Source organism: Streptopelia decaocto (assembly GCF_964273445.1).
Source record: "Streptopelia decaocto genome assembly, chromosome: 16".
Classification (NCBI taxonomy): domain Eukaryota; kingdom Metazoa; phylum Chordata; class Aves; order Columbiformes; family Columbidae; genus Streptopelia; species Streptopelia decaocto.
In genome coordinates this window covers 10,638,938-10,654,611 of record NC_138671.1, presented here as the reverse complement: position 1 = coordinate 10,654,611, position 15,674 = coordinate 10,638,938, and the positions used below count along the sequence as shown (strand labels likewise).

Genomic DNA, 15,674 nt, shown 5'->3' with positions numbered 1-15,674 from the left:
CCCTGTTGGTGGGTGTCTGTGGCTGACCCTGCCCCTCGCCCCCAGGCACCCCGTCCCCGCTTGTATTAGCCTTGCTGAAGAAGCCACCGAAGCTGCTGCCGCCCATCCAGCCCCCCCGCAGTGAATCAACCCCCTGACAGCCGGGCAGGACGGGGGTCCCGGCCCCGGTCCCACCGCCCCGGGCGCTGAGCAGGCAGCGGCTGCAATAAATGGCGATGGGCAAGCCTTTCCTGCGGTTGCCCTCCCATGGAACAGAATGCCTACTTTGCTTCTGTCCCATCTTCTGAGATACCCTCCGCTGGATCTCAGGAATCCCAGCCCCAACCGAGTGATAACCAGCCTGTTCTCACGCATCCTGCGTCTCCACTCGGGTCTTTGTGCACAAAGTTTAAGGGGCTGCCGGCATTTACTTTGCTTATTGCAAGGATCCGGTGACCACAGTCCCACAAGGGCTGCTTAAAAAAACAAGCGGGGCGCCTCCCTTAGAGGGGTTGCCGCCGAATATCGTTCATCCGAGTCACGGCACCGAATTGTAATAAATTTTGACTGGAAATTAACTTGAATAACAGAAATTTGTTCCCGCTGGAGTTCAACGCAACAAGCACACACAGCGCTGCGCCGCCAACGAGCCCGCGCTGCTCCAGCGGCGCGCGGGAAAAACTTCTTCCGGCCTTTTTCTAGGGCCGGGCTGGTTGCTCAGGGTGCACGTCACTCGTCCTTTCTGCGCATGCGTCCTCTGTTGCCAGGCAGTTCATCTCCCGTCTTCTCACCTACCCCTGCCCCCCCACCTGTAGAGGGTCGAACATTTAAGGCAATTGCATAACAAAGGGCACAATAACCCCTGAGCGTTTCCTTTTAAGAAGCTTTAATGAACAAACATCTCTAACTCTTAGAATTGTTTATTAGAACTCCCCCCTTTTCTTTTTCTACTTTTTTTCTTCATTAAAGCGTTATAATTCTTGACTACTTAATACAAATAACTCAGTCTCATCTGGATTGGGTAACTGCTCATACTTTGCTTTAACTAATAATAAATGTGCTGCTTCTAGCCTGCTTCTCACAATAGCTATTACTTCATTAAAAACACATGGTCCAAACATCAACACCAGCACTAAGAGAATCACTGGCCCTGCTATAGTAGAGAGGAGGTTGTAAGCCAAGGGGATTGTCTGAACCAGGTTTCGTACCAACTCTCCCGAGATTCATATTCCCTTTTTCGTTTTTCTATATTTTCTTGTAGCTTATTCGTGGTATTTCAGCCCACTGATAAACTGCTTAAATAGTGTCCTAGATATTTCACTTCTTGCTCAACAAACTGGAGTTTGGTCTTTGACACTTTGAGCCCCTGTAGACTAAGGAAATTTAATAATTTAATACTTTCTTGTCTAACCGCTTCTTCGTCTTGCCCTGCTAACAAGAGATCACCTACATATTGCACTAGTACCACTTCTGGACTGCGCTCATATTCCTGCAGAATTTGTTCTAAGGCTTGCCCGAACAAGTTAGGTGACTCCGTAAACCCCTGGGGAAGCACAGTCCATCGCAACTGTTGTTTTCTATGCGTATCTGGGTCCTCTCACTCAAAGGCAAAATAGTCTCGGCTCTCTTCATCAAGCGGGCAAGCCCAAAAGGCATCCTTTAAATCTATAACACTATAGAATTGATCATACGGACCTAATTGACTCAGGAGGGTATACGGGTTGGCCACTACAGGGAATCGACTCACGGTTCTTTTATTCACCTCCCTCAGGTCATGTACTCGTCTCCATTTTCCATCTTTTTTTTCTTACGTGTAAAATGGGGGTATTAAAGGGAGACATGCAGGGCTCCAGTAGGCCTTTTTCTAGTCATCTTTCTATTTCTGGTTTTAATCCCCTTCGGCCCTCTTTGGATACTGGATATTGTTTTACACGAATGGGTATTTCTGGACTAGAAATTTTAACTTTAAAGGGTGTTATGTCCAGCTTCCCTACGGAGTCTTCTGTACACCATACTTCAGGATTAATTTTATTTTCATCTTCCACCCTGAGAGGACATAATCTTATCCGATTTTCTTTCCTCATTACTTCTAAATTAACACCCAATTCAATTATTAAATCCCGTCCCAAGAGATTATATTCAGCTTCAGGAACTAAATTTCCCACTCCTATTTGGAAATCAGTTTCAATAACTACTCCTTTTATAACAGGGACCCGAAATGGCTCTCCCTCTGCCCCAATTACTTGCATAGTGTCGGAAGATATCTCCCATCCCTTGGGTAAAGTTTGTATGGTAGATCGTTCTGCTCCAGAATCTACAAGAAATTCAATTTCTTGCTGCTGGGGACCCACTTTAGTTTTATCAAGGGCTCCGTTCCTTTTTGGGTCCCCAGCAAAAAGAACCCCTGACACCCCTATTCCACTTTCAACATTTTCTCATCCGCCATTTTCTTCCTACGGTTCCGCTTTATGTGCCCTTTCTTTCCACAATAAAAGCATTCTATCGGCTCACCCCATTCCATTGCAGTCTCGTCATTGAGGGGTCTTGCCTTAGGACTGTGCCCTTCGGTCTCTGGATTCCCATTGCTGTTGGGCAGTACCTTCTCTGACTGCTGCAACCATCACTCGTACAGTCCTCCGCTCTTTCTCATCCTCTCTCCTAACATACACTTTCTGAGCTTCCCTCAATAGTTCATCTAACCCACGATTTTGCCAATCTCCTAATTTTTATAGCTTTTTCCTAACATCTATCCAAGATCTAGCTACAAATTGTGTTTTTAACAGCGCCTCTCCTACAGGGGTACTAGGGTCTAATCCCGAATGCAATTCTACATTTTTCCTGAGCTGTTCCAACCACTCTGTAGGTGTTTCATCTTTCTTTTGGTGTTCACTAAATACCTTGCCAATGTCCCGACCCCTTGGAACAGACTCTCTAATGCCTTGGACTAATATAGTCCGTAGGTCTTGCATATGACCCCTATGTAACGGATCCTGATTGTTCCCGTCAGGTCTTTGCAGCGGCCATTTGGTGTCGGCTGCAGGACCTTGCTGGTGCTGCTCATCCCAAATCCGCACACTGGCCCTACGGATCATTCCCCTCTCTTCTGCAGTGAACAATATTCCTATTATCGATTGCAGCTCGTCTCACGTGTATACGTTGGGCCTTAAAAATTGGTCAACCTGCTCCGCTACTCCCAACGGGTCTTCTAGCAAACTCCCCATTTCCTTTTTTTTTTAAAATCTCTAACATCCCCGGAATTAAGAGGTACCGCCACATATCCCATTCCCGCCGAGGCCCTCCCATTGCGATCTCTCGCAGCGGATGTAGCTGCCCTGGTGTTTGCTGTTGCTGTTGCCCAGTCTTGCTACGCGTGACAGACCCGTGGGCTGGTTATCATCCGAACCCTCCGGGCTCGGTGCCGAAGGGCTGGACCAGGGACTGGGCTGGGAACTGGTACCGGGGTGGCGGTGCTGGTACATAAGGCGGGGGTGTCATCGGGATCTCTTCCTCATGCCGGTTATTTCTCTGGCGGCCACGTTTATCACCCCCCTTTTCTTTTAACGGGTATAGATTAACCCTAGTCTCTGATCTTATCCATAACAATGCATATTCACTTTCTTCTGAACTAAAAAACTCCTTTGAATAACAGAAATGTTTAAAGCCTGACAGATCCAGTCCTCAAATGATCCGAAAACTGGCCAATATAGGTGGTCTCTACAGGTCTCTTTACCACCCCAAACTTCCATACAATAATGTGTCATTTTCGTTTTGCTTTTACCCCGCCTAGAGGGGTAATCATCCCAATACCTGATCATTAATCCTAACGACTGCCTGGAGGAATTGGGGGAAGCCTTTCCTGCGGTTGCCCTCCCATGGAACAGAATGCCGACTTTGCTTCTGTCCCATCTTCTGAGATACCCTCCGCTGGATCTCAGGAATCCCAGCCCCAACCGAGTGATAACCAGCCTGTTCTCACGCATCCTGCGTCTCCACTCGGGTCTTTGTGCACAAAGTTTAAGGGGCTGCCGGCATTTACTTTGCTTATTGCAAGGATCCGGTGACCACAGTCCCACAAGGGCTGCTTAAAAAAACAAGCGGGGCGCCTCCCTTAGAGGGGTTGCCGCCGAATATCGTTCATCCGAGTCACGGCACCGAATTGTAATAAATTTTGACTGGAAATTAACTTGAATAACAGAAATTTGTTCCCGCTGGAGTTCAACGCAACAAGCACACACAGCGCTGCGCCGCCAACGAGCCCGCGCTGCTCCAGCGGCGCGCGGGAAAAACTTCTTCCGGCCTTTTTCTAGGGCCGGGCTGGTTGCTCAGGGTGCACGTCACTCGTCCTTTCTGCGCATGCGTCCTCTGTTGCCAGGCCGTTCATCTCCCGTCTTCTCACCTACCCCTGCCCCCCCACCTTTAGAGGGTCGAACATTTAAGGCAATTGCATAACAAAGGGCACAATAACCCCTGAGCGTTTCCTTTTAAGAAGCTTTAATGCACAAACATCTCTAACTCTTAGAGTTGTTTATTACATGCCCACTTCAGGTTCAGTGTTTCCGGCAGAACAGCAGCGATGGCCACACGCGGTCTATTGCAGACGCTGAACGCCGCCGTCGGGACACCCCCCGTGGGGGTCAAAGCCACCACCGGGCAGCTGGGCCAGCAGGAGCAGCTGTCTGTCCTGTCCTGTCCTGTCCTGTCTCCTCCCTCCCTGGGAAGGGCCATGAGTGGCAGTGGCAAGGGGGACATGAGGGTGTCAAGGGAGGGAGGACGGGGTGAGGGGGCCCGGGGGCGCTGTGCAAGAAGCCAGGCTGAATTTTGGGAGCCGGAGGAGGGGAGAACTTTGGGGGCTTCATCAAGGGTCTGGGACATGCAGAGGCAGGGGCTCCCAGTGGCCGTGTGCCCCCAATCCAGGGTGTCCCCATAGCCATGATCCGGGGTGCCGACAGCTGCCTCCAGCCATTGATTTTTTTGTTATTTGCTTCCCCTTCCCTCCCCACTGCAGTGATGTTGGTGGGAGGGGGGCATTAAGAAACCCCCCCACCCAGCAGCCACCCCTGTGCTGCTGCTCCTTCTCTCTGGATTCATACACATAAGATAGATGTTCTTTAAAAATGAGAGGAGAAAAGATCATCTAGCGGCTCTGAAGGGCCAGTGGCCTCCCCAGCAGTGTGTGCTCCCCCCACCTATGAAGTAATACCTAGAAAATTCTTCCAGTGCGATTCTCAGGCGAGCCCCCGCTCCCCATGCCCTGGCCTAGGACCCCCCTGCCCCCCCCCCCCCCCCCCCACCTCCGCCAACCCTGATCTCCAGCTGTCCATGGTGGCCGTGGCTTTCTGGGGGGCAGGGGGTGGTGGAGGCCGTGGGCGGTGGGTGAGGAGGGGGCAGCCAGGCGGGCTGGGGGTTGTGGGGCGAGGAGGCCCAGAAGGGGCTGAAGCTCCCGGGGCACAGGCCATGGAGCGATGGGGCTGTTGCTGCTCTGCCGGCTCTCGGGGGTTCGCAGCTTGGAGAACGTGGCCAGAGCGTCGGGGAGGTTGGGCGATGTGGTCGGTGTGTTGCTGGGGGTGCACATCTGCGGGGTGTCAGATGGGTCATGGATGGTGTTTTGGAGTTCCAGCCTCCCCATCACTGGAGATCTGGCTGCATCCCGCACCAGGGGATGCTCGACAGCTCTGGCAGGTATTGGGGTACCCAGCGCTGCAGGGTCTGGGTGGCACCCCCAGAACGTGGGGGCTGCCTGGGGAGGTTCTCCAGCCCAGGCAGGGCCAGCTCGGGCTGCAAAGGACATTTTGGACATCCAGGGTGCTCAAAGCGCTGGGGTGCAGCGGGTTTGGGGAGGGGACACTGCTCTGATGCCAGCTGCCCTGGGCAGGGAGCGGCAGGGACGGGGTGATGCAATGAGGACCAGCACGATGGGTGGGGAGAGTTTTGGGGTCCCACAGGACCCTCTTCAGCCGGCTCCCTGTCCCCTGCTCCGCTTCGCACCCCATTAGGGCACAGAAAGTCAGGCAGGGCCCCCGGGACACGAGGCGCTGGCCGGGCCCTCGCGGTTCCCGGTACGGCCCCTGCTTTCTGCGCACTGAGCTGAATTTAGTGCCCTCCCCACCTCCCCCCAGGGCAGACCCGGCCCTTTTTGAGGCCAATCTTGCCAAAAACCCCAAGAGCTCAGTATGAAAATGAGAACTGACGCTTCACAACACTATTCAACACAAGAACCGAGAGGTTTTTGACACCTGCTTTCTTGTAGGTGTCCTACTGAGCACTAGCAAAAAGCCAAGAGTGTTGCTCAGCAGCACCAACCACGTCTGCCAGGAATGAGTCTTCAACATGAACCAGGGGCAGCAGAAGGCAATCACCAGCACCACAGACAGCAAAGGAGAAGTCTGCAAGGTCCCGTAAGGCTGGAATAGACTGTTGGCATCTGCTCTCCACGGCAAAACCAGAGGAGAGTGTAGAGGGAAAAGAAATGAAAGTCATTGACAGAGAAAAATGTGTGGCGAAACACAGGAGGTTCTGACACAAAAAGACCCTCCCAGGAGCAAGCCATGACTTCTGGATCCAGCATCTCTGGCCCGGATGAAGGCTTGCCCATTGCCGTGCGGCCACTTGGGGTGCAAAACTGGGGTGTGAGAGGGGCTGTTGCCCCCCAATATCTTGCTCTGCCTGGAGATGTCTGTGCAGAGGTCCCTGGACAGGACGCCTCTTCCTCAGTCAGCGCTGGCAAAAACCATCTGGGGGGACGGTCCGTCCTCTGGAACTCTTCCTTGTGTGACTCGCAGCTCACGTGTGACAGCGCTGCTCCAATCTTGGCCATCTCTAAGGACTGGCTTGCTTTGGGATGTGGGGTTCACTCTCATGGCAGCCCTGGCACAAAAGACGGGAGATTCTGTGCTACTTTGTGACCTCCCATCTCACCCTGGAGTCCAGCGACCCAAGGAACACCGACGCTTCCCTGACATATCCTCGCTGCTTCCAGCAAGAAATGAAGAACCAGTTGATGTGTCCCTTTTCGTATCTATGTTCCAAAGGAACATCTGCCTCCAAAGGGAATCGCCTCCGAGGCCAACTGTGCCATGGTAAAGGAAAGGGTGAAACATCAGAAGAGTTTGATTTAGTGCACAACACGGATAAAGCCATTCTCTCTGCAATTAAAACTGAGGGTATTTAATTCAGTAAAGTGAGATTTCATTCACACACACATATCACAGTATGTTTGGGACTTGAAGGGACCTCAAAAGATCATCTAGTCCAATCCCTCTGCTGGAGCAGGAACGCCCAGGTGAGGTCGCACAGGAACTTGTCTGATTGTATTTTGAATCTGGGCACGGGCTGCAGTGACCTGCAGGGGACGGTGTGCAGGTGGGGCTGTGCCTCCCAGGAGCTCCCCAGCCCTTTTCTCCCCCCTCCAGGCAGCTGCTGCCTGGTTTTCATTGCCTGTCCCGCGACCGGCCCATCAACATGCTGGCGCCTGGACCGTGAGTAACTCCCCCCTGAACAGGGAGCACCCCTCGACCCCTCCCTGGCGTCGAGTGACACACGGGGTGCCACCTGCCGGGCACTGAGCACCCCCATGTCCTGTCCCACAGGGAGCGGACGGGGGAGTGCAGATACCCCACTGTTCCGCGGAGCTGCGGGGGCCCACACACCGTCACGCCCCCGCGCTTCCAGCCCCAACCGCCCAGCACCCCACGGCCGCCCCCATCCAGCGCCCGCAGCCCCAACAAGGTAGGGATGACAGAGGTGGGGAGGGGGATGCTGAGCCTGCGGGGGGGATCTGTGCCTCAGTTTCCCCAGGGAGAGCTGGCTGGGGGAGGGTTGCTGGGGGATGCGGAACGGGGCCCCGTGTTTGGGTCACACGCTCTCCCCTTCCCAGAAGGACGCGATGCAGCTGTCGGGCCAGGACGGCACTGATGGGAACCAGCAAGACAAGGAGCTCTCCAGGATGGGGGCTTCTCAGCTGTCCGCATCGCCAAGGGCCACCCCAGACACCTCGGCCTCCAGGAGCCGGCCAAGTATGGCCCTGTCAGGGCACCGGGGGCAGAGGACACCCTGCTGTCTGGGGGGACGGGTCTGTGCCCACAGCTGGGCGGGTGGGACGAGGGTCTGGGGTCTGGGCTGGGCTGTGGGGGCAGCACTGGCTGCTGGGGCAGCCGGTGCTCGTGGTGGAGCTGGAGGGAGCTGGGGGGCGATGGGGGGTGGTGCTGGGCAGTGTGGGACAACAGCCTGTGTGCTTCAGGGTGGGGGCAGGACCCTGTTGGTGGGTGTCTGTGGCTGACCCTGCCCCTCGCCCCCAGGCACCCCGTCCCCGCTTGTATTAGCCTTGCTGAAGAAGCCCCGGGCGCTGAGCAGGCAGCGGCTGCAATAAATGGCGATGGGCAAGCCTTTCCTGCGGTTGCCCTCCCATGGAACAGAATGCCTACTTTTCTTCTGTCCCATCTTCTGAGATACCCTCCGCTGTATCTCAGGAATCCCAGCCCCAACCGAGTGGATAACCAGCAGCAGGAGCCGACCCAGGCCGAGCTGGAACAGTTTGTGGCTGAGTTCGAGAATAAGTTGGTGATGGAGACAGCGCAGCAGCTGCAGGCAGAGGTGAGGCCCGGGGGCAGCGCTCCCAGCCCCCGCTGGCTCGGGGGGAGTCCTGGCGGGGTCTCGGCCACGTCCCCTGGCTGGACGGGGCCATGGAGCCTCCACGGCACCTGGGCGTGTGGGCGGCATCCAGCCCGGCTCAGAGCTGATTCCTCCTCCCCTGCCAGCAGTCGGACGAGCCGAGGGCGACGTCGCAGAGCGGGGGACACGAGCACGCAGGGTGCCCCGTCTGCAACACGGACACCAGGGGGCTGTGCAAGAAGCCGGGCTGGCTGTCGGCAGCCGGAGGAGGGGAGCGCTTTGCTCTGGGTCGGGGGATCCAGAACTGGGGGGACGCAGCAGTTTCATGCCCCGCCCTTGGGTGCCCACAGCTGCCATGTCACAGCAGGAGCCAGAGCCATGATATGCCTAAATCCCTTTGATTTTGGCGTGGTCAAAGCAGCAAAGGGAGGCAGACTTGTTTTTCCAGTGCCTATGTATAGAGCTGTGAGTTCATAGTTTCTGACAGCATTCAACATATGGGAAACAGGAATTTCCACCCTGCCTTGGTGCCAGCAGAGAGCAAACTGAAGCTGCGGAGATGCTCAGCTGGCCCAAATTTGCTCTTGCTGGCCCAGATCGCTTGTCCAGCAGTGGAGATCTTGGGGGTACAAACAGCCCCAGCTTGTCCAGCACCTTCAAGGGAGGGCCAGGGAATGGGGTGACTGTGGAACCTCAGCCCTGGCACAATCTTTCTGGAGAGATTTCAGCCTCAGCTTCTGACCATCCCAAGAAAACAGGGGTAATAGGTGGAGTGGCTGTGTCCATGATCCTATGCTGTTGACATGATCGGAGTTTCCTTCCAGTAAGGGACAGTGCTTTGTGGCTTGAGAGGTCCCCCCTGGGTCACAAGCCTCCTGCCGTGGGTGCTGTCTGCAGAGCGCAGGTGCATTTTGGCAGCTGCCCCTGGGCACAGGACGTGTCAGCAAGGGCTGCACCCACCCTTCTCCTTCCAGAAACCAGCTCTGTGTTGTAAACACTGCAACCACTGCGCCCATGAGCAAGTGATACTGCTGCCCACGCCTCAGCCCTGTGCCCTGCCACGGCACCTGGCCACGTGGAACCAGCCTTCCTGCCCACAAAGGGCCTGTCTCATGGAGTTTTGGGTGGCAAGGGTGCATCTCCTCTCCTGCCTGCCCCATAGACCCTGCAGAGCCCTGGCACCTTCTTGAATCTGGAGGAGCACAGGGCTGGAATGCTTCTGCAGAGCATCTCTCTGCCCCAAGGCAAGACCTCAATACATTCATGTTTCTCCTGAAGGCTTTTCTTGATGGAGAACCCAGGTCCTCCAGAGCTTTCAGGCCCCTCGATGGTGCAAACCCAGGTCCCACAGGCACACTGCCATAGACAGAGCTGGGAGAGCTGTGTGGGCAGGGTGCCTTGGGGTCACCCTGCCTGCCCTGGGGACCTGCTCTGGATGTGTCGAGCAGTGCTCAGATCCCTGCAGAGCCATGCGGCAAGCCCGAGTGTGTGCTGGCAGACCCCTGACCCCTGGCCGCTGGCTGGGGTGCTTGGAAAGAGATGGTGGCGGGAGTGACCCGCCCTGCCAGCAGTTTTTTGCAAGACTCGGCTTCTTGCCTGGGGGTCTGGTGAGGGATCGGCAGCACTCTGGTCCATGGGTCAGGCCACAGGGAACCATCTCTGCGTGGGTGTCCAGCTCACATGCGGCCAGATAGTGACTCATGAGCCATGCGCAGCTGCTGAGACGGCCAAGCATGCGGCTCCTGCCACTGCCTGGACCACAGTTCCCAGGGATGCTGAACACTGCCCCCAGGGCAGGTGCAAGGTGACAGTGACCTCTGTGCCTGCTCTGCTGTGAGTTTTTTGAGCCCTTCATCAATCACACCAGGGCTCTGGTGAAGAACATCCAATGATGTAGGATGGGGGGAGCAGGTCTGGGGGGATGGGCGTTTGGGGGATGAGCAGGGGAGGAGACATGAGGACAAAGATGCAGCCAGGGTGAGGGATGGGGACCAGTGGTGGGTGGAGGTGAGAAGTGTTTGGCAGGAGCCCAGCTGCAGTGCAGGGTATGGAGCTCACCCAGCTTTGCAGCAACAGAAAGTCTGGGATCCCAAAATCCCCTTTAGCACCTATGTCATTGGGGTTTGACCCCAGGCATGAGCCCACCTACAGCTTCCCATTACACAAGGGAACACAGGCAGGACTGTGCCTCCTATGCCTGCCCTCCGACGCCGGCTCCTCACCCACGCCCTGGCCAACGAGGTGAATATCAGGCCTTTAAAACCCAAACAAGTTCCTCCGCATTCACTCCCCAGGACCTGCCCCTGTTTCTGTTCCAGCTTTTGCGCAATGTGCCCGCATGAAATGTGCAGCCAACGACTCTGTGTTAGAGAGGTGTCCTGGTCCTCTCCCCAGACGGTGCTCGGTGCCGGAGCTGGGGCACAGCCAGTCCCGCTTCTGGGGACAGCGGTGGAGTGTATGGAGGGGCTCCTGCCCTGGTGCCCTGCAGCAGGTAAATGGGGCTTTGGGGCATGGAGGAGCAGGTGCACAGGGGTAGGGGCTCCTTCTGCAGCGCTTTGGGGGAGCATCAAGTCCCTGATCCCTTCTAAACCAGAGAAAGAGCCTGGGTCTTCCTTCTCTTGCATGGGGAGGGGACAGTTTGTTGTGTTCTTGTGGCTGTCTCTGTGCAGGGGGTGTCTCCTGTGCAAGAGGAGGACAGCCAAGGAGTGGATGGCAAAACCTCCAGAAATAGCTGTGAGGGTGCCCATGGGCATGCATGAGAAAAGGGGTGCAGGATGGATCAGGTCTGAAAAAACCTGCAGATTTTATGAAGCTCCAGTTCCTGAACGAGTCTTAAAGGGAGCTGATCTGAGCATCCCTCCTTCCATCTCCCCTCTCCCTTCCCTGAAGATGGCATGTGAATGCTCCCTGCCCTGGGGGACGCACTGGAGAGCTTCAGACCCATTCCAGACGCTGAGGTCTAGGGATCACAGCGGTCCTACCAACTCTAACAGGAGACGCTGGTCCTCAGGGCTTGCTGCCCATGCTGTGCTCCAGCATGAGTGAGGAGCACAGCCTGGAGATGGTGGTGGCCTGGCCACCAGCCTGGGACATCCCCCAGCAGCCTGGCAGGAGCCTGGCGTGGGTGCACGCTCCCTGCCCCGTGTACGGCACGCTCCCTCTCCATCCCCATGGGGTCCTGTGTTCCCACCTGCCTCACTGCTCTGGCTTCCCCCAACTCCTCCTGGCTCCTCTGTGTCCCTGGGATGGGAGCATCTGCCTTTCCTCAGTACGTTTCTTTGTGGGGTGGGAGCTCCCATCCCCTGCACACCCAGAGCTGGCAGCAGAGCACGGAGACACTTGTGACACAAGCTGAGCCTGCTTTATCTGTACCAGGCTCTGAGCAGGTAGACACAGCTTCATCCAGGCACTCGTGCCTTTTTCGATGTGATTTTTCAGCCAGGGATTGCTGCCCCCAGTGGCTCTGGAGCTCATGTCCTCCCATCATCTCTCTCTTGCCCCCAGGGCCACACTGAGAGGCTCGATGGTGCTGAAAATGTCCTGTCTTGTTGAGACCATGCCTAGTAGCCCTCCACTGCACTTGTTAGGGGCAAGAGGGCAAAAGCAAGAGAGCAGGGAGGATGAGACATGAAGAGATGGATCATGTTAATCATTGTAACTGAGACCCTTATTAACCCATGGCGCCTCTTCCTCACAGCTGGGGAACGCCTGTGGGTGACAGAGCAGGGATGTCTGAGACCTCGTCCAGCAAGGAGGGTCTCCCAGCCGAGTGCCCTGTGTGTTATGAGAAGTTTCACCCGCTGGAGGCCATGCGCCGCCAGCTCAGCTGTGGGCACATCTTCTGCCATGACTGCCTGGTGAAGTGTTTGCTCTCTGCCAAGCTTGACGGCCAGGTCCAGAGCAGCATCATCTGCCCCATCTGCCGCTATGTGACTTTCCTCAGCAAGAAGAAGGCTCTATGGCCACCCAAGGCACGTACCAACTCCTGGACACTGGAGATGCCTCTGTCGCCTTCTTCCTTGTCCCATCTGACCAAAATGGAAGCCAACAACACCTTGGTGGTGCCCAGCCATTTTGTGATGCCAGTGCAGAGCTTTGACCGGCGCTTCAGCACAGGGAGCAGCCCCATGGACTCACGGGGGGTCCCAGGAAAGCTGGCGCGGGAAGTCCACATCTTTGTCATCAGTGACCACGGGATGCCACTGGTGAACGCAGAATGCGGCTCCCTGGGGAGGAGAAGCAGAGAAGAAACCCAGAGCTCAGTGTCATCCAGCTCAGCCCTGGGGGTGAAATGCTGCCAGTCACCCATCGCCCTCGCCGTCCTCCTCATCTTGACTGTGGCCATGCTGGCGGCTGTGCTCCCTTGGCTGCTGCTGGTGAAGAGGGACTCATAGAGGGGTGGGATCAGCTCAGATACTGCAGAGGTGTCACTGATGCTGGGACCTCTCTCAAAATAACCCATGAGAAAGTCCAGAAGCAGCTCCAGGTGAAGTTCTCTCTCTGACCAGCATCTGAATGGACTTTCAGACCTTTCTGCAGATCTCCAGGCTCTCACCGTGTCACTGCTGGCATTTTCTTCCTCTTTTGGTTAAAATATGTCAGGTCAAACCCTGCTAGTGTGTTCCTCCAGTGTCAGTGTCTTAGCAGAGAGGGTGGTTGCTCCTCCGACACCCCGTGACAATGTGTGCAGGAAGTGGTGGGGCTGTGCTGGTCCCTTCCCTCCATCCCAGATCCTGGGGGACTGTCATGGCACCCAGGAACCCAGAGCCCAGGGACAGCCAAGGGCTCTGTGGATCAGAGGGTCACACTGCCAGGCTGTGTGGCTTTTGGAGGTCCCCAGGCTCCTGGCTGATCATCGAGCAGCCACCCTGGAGCAGAAACTCATGGCTTTTCATCCCAAAGATGTGAGCCTTTAACTACTGGGCAGTGAAACCAGAGGATGGACAGAGCGATCCTGGCCTCCGCGAGCTCACCTTCCCCTCTGCCAGCCAGCGCTCCCTCCCCGCGGATTGATGGGGTGGGAAGGGATGCCAGCTCATTCCCCAGGCAGTCTCAGCCTTGCCCTCACCTCTCTGAGCTCCCCAGGGTTGGGGACAACCTCCCGGGGTCACATGTGTCCCTCCTGCCCAGAGGATCCAGGGATGGGCAGCGGGGTGTGGGACAGGGAGCTAAACCAAAGGTCTGTGCTGATGAGGGGCACAGATTTGGGACCTCACCCTGCTCCCCTCACCAGAGCCCTGTGCCCCGGTAGAGTGATGTTGTCCTTGTATCCAGCTCCTGAGGGTTAACACCCAGTGGCTCATTTTCACCCATAACAAGCAAGTGAGGCACCGCTCAGCCCTGCTTGCCTCCCAGCTTTGTGCTGTTTGGGACCAGTCCCACCCAGGGGAGTCCCAGCCCCTCAGCCCCAGGGCCCTGGTTTGGGAGGAGACGGGGCATCTGAGAGGCACCATTGAGATTTGGGACCCTCTGTGCCTGCTCTCAGGGGAGGCGGGAGCAGGGGCTGCCAGTCATCCCTGTGCCAGACCTGGTGCTGGTGTCCCCATCATGTTTTTCCACAGCTGTGCACCCCAAAGCAGGTTCTGCACCCTCACCACCACCTTTGTCCTCCTGACCCCATCCCTGGCCCTGTGGGTGCTGTTCTCAGCCTCATCATTCGGGAACGTGCCCTGAGGGCTGTGGTGCTTTCACAGGCACCCCGATATGTTCAGGACCAGGACGTTCTGTCTCTCACCAGCGCCCATGGGAGGTGACAGCAGGTGGAGGGCTGGCACATAATTCCCGTGCCCCTGGAGGGAGGTTACCACTGTGTGGCTGAGCATTGGGTAGGACAAACATGGCCAACAGTGTCACCAAGGCATCTCTGGGGTCAGCCAGAATGTTTCAGGACCAATAAGAACTGCTTGGGGCTGGAAAGGGGTGAGGAATCTGGGGAAGAGGAGCTGATGGCATCCCACCCATTCCTCTGGGGTTACAACCAGGGCATGGTGGGACGCTGACTGCCTGGCTTCTCCCTGCAATGCTGTTACTGCACTCCTCCACCCCATGCCTCAGTTTCCCCACCCACACCCAGGGTGCAATGACACTGACCCCTGTGTGATGCACTGGGAGAGTGCCTGGGGAAAAGTGCTTGAGACACCACACTGGAATGAAAATCCTATTTCGTAAGAAATTATTACCTGACAATGATGCAGCTGTGCCTCATTATTTAATAATAAACCTTATTATTAGTCTGCCTGTTGAATTAATGCAGGGTGCCAGGGAACCAGCCTCTTGGAAGAGGGCTGCTGGGGGTGGGAGTGGAGCCCTGCCCATCTGCACCCCGGGATCTCCCTTAGGGTAGTGCTGGAGGAACCTGCACTCAGCTGCTGTTCCCAGAGCCCTGGAGATATTTGGGCAAGGCAACTGGGACACGAAGGAGCTTCAGTGGCAGCAGTGGGATGTCTTGTGCTGTGTCAGGGTCATGGGCTCCAGCAGGACCAGTGGGGAGGGCACCAAGGCTGGGGGTGTGATCAGCAGAGGCAGCCAGTGCCGTGGACCTGGAGGTCTGTGGTTGGGGGTCCAGGGGCATCACCCGCTTCAGCGGTGAGGAGGGCGTTTGCCACAGGGTGGCACTGCTTGGCAAGGGATGGCTGTCAGGGTGGCAGGACAAGCCTTGGGGAATGGCTCGCTGAGCCCCCAGCCCCTTTGGTGGGTGAGGGTCCGGCCTCAGGGTTGCGATAGGATGCGGGGTGATGGTTTTAAACTAAAGGAATTCCTGCCCTTCTGAAAGAGAGCTCTCCTGCACTCCAGTAGCCCCCTAGAGGAACACCAGTCCACACCATGAGCACAAGGGTTTAATTCTCTCTTTCTAGGAGAGGGCACCAGAACCATCCCAGGTTTGAGCCATTTCTCCCAGGTACTCAGAGATGAGTATTCACTGGGTAGAGCACTGGTTTGAGCTAGAAGAATAGTTGGGGGATGAGTACATGTGGATGAATAGATGGATGGACAGGTGGAGTGTCAGTATGAGGACAGGTATTAGATGGAGGTATGTCTGTGGGAGGATAAAAGGCTGTGGGGATGAATGGACTTCCACAGCTCTCCAT

At 56.2% G+C, this 15,674-nt stretch overlaps 1 protein-coding gene across 1 annotated transcript; it reads left to right on the top strand.

Moving 5' to 3' along the window:
* Positions 1-12,314: 12,314 nt before the first annotated feature.
* On the top strand, positions 12,315-12,980 carry RNF222 (ring finger protein 222; the record flags this gene model as incomplete). The annotated part of the gene is made up of 1 exon (XM_082067069.1): positions 12,315-12,980. One exon carries the CDS (start codon positions 12,315-12,317, stop codon positions 12,978-12,980), a length of 666 nt encoding a protein of 221 aa, XP_081923195.1.
* Positions 12,981-15,674: the final 2,694 nt, after the last annotated feature.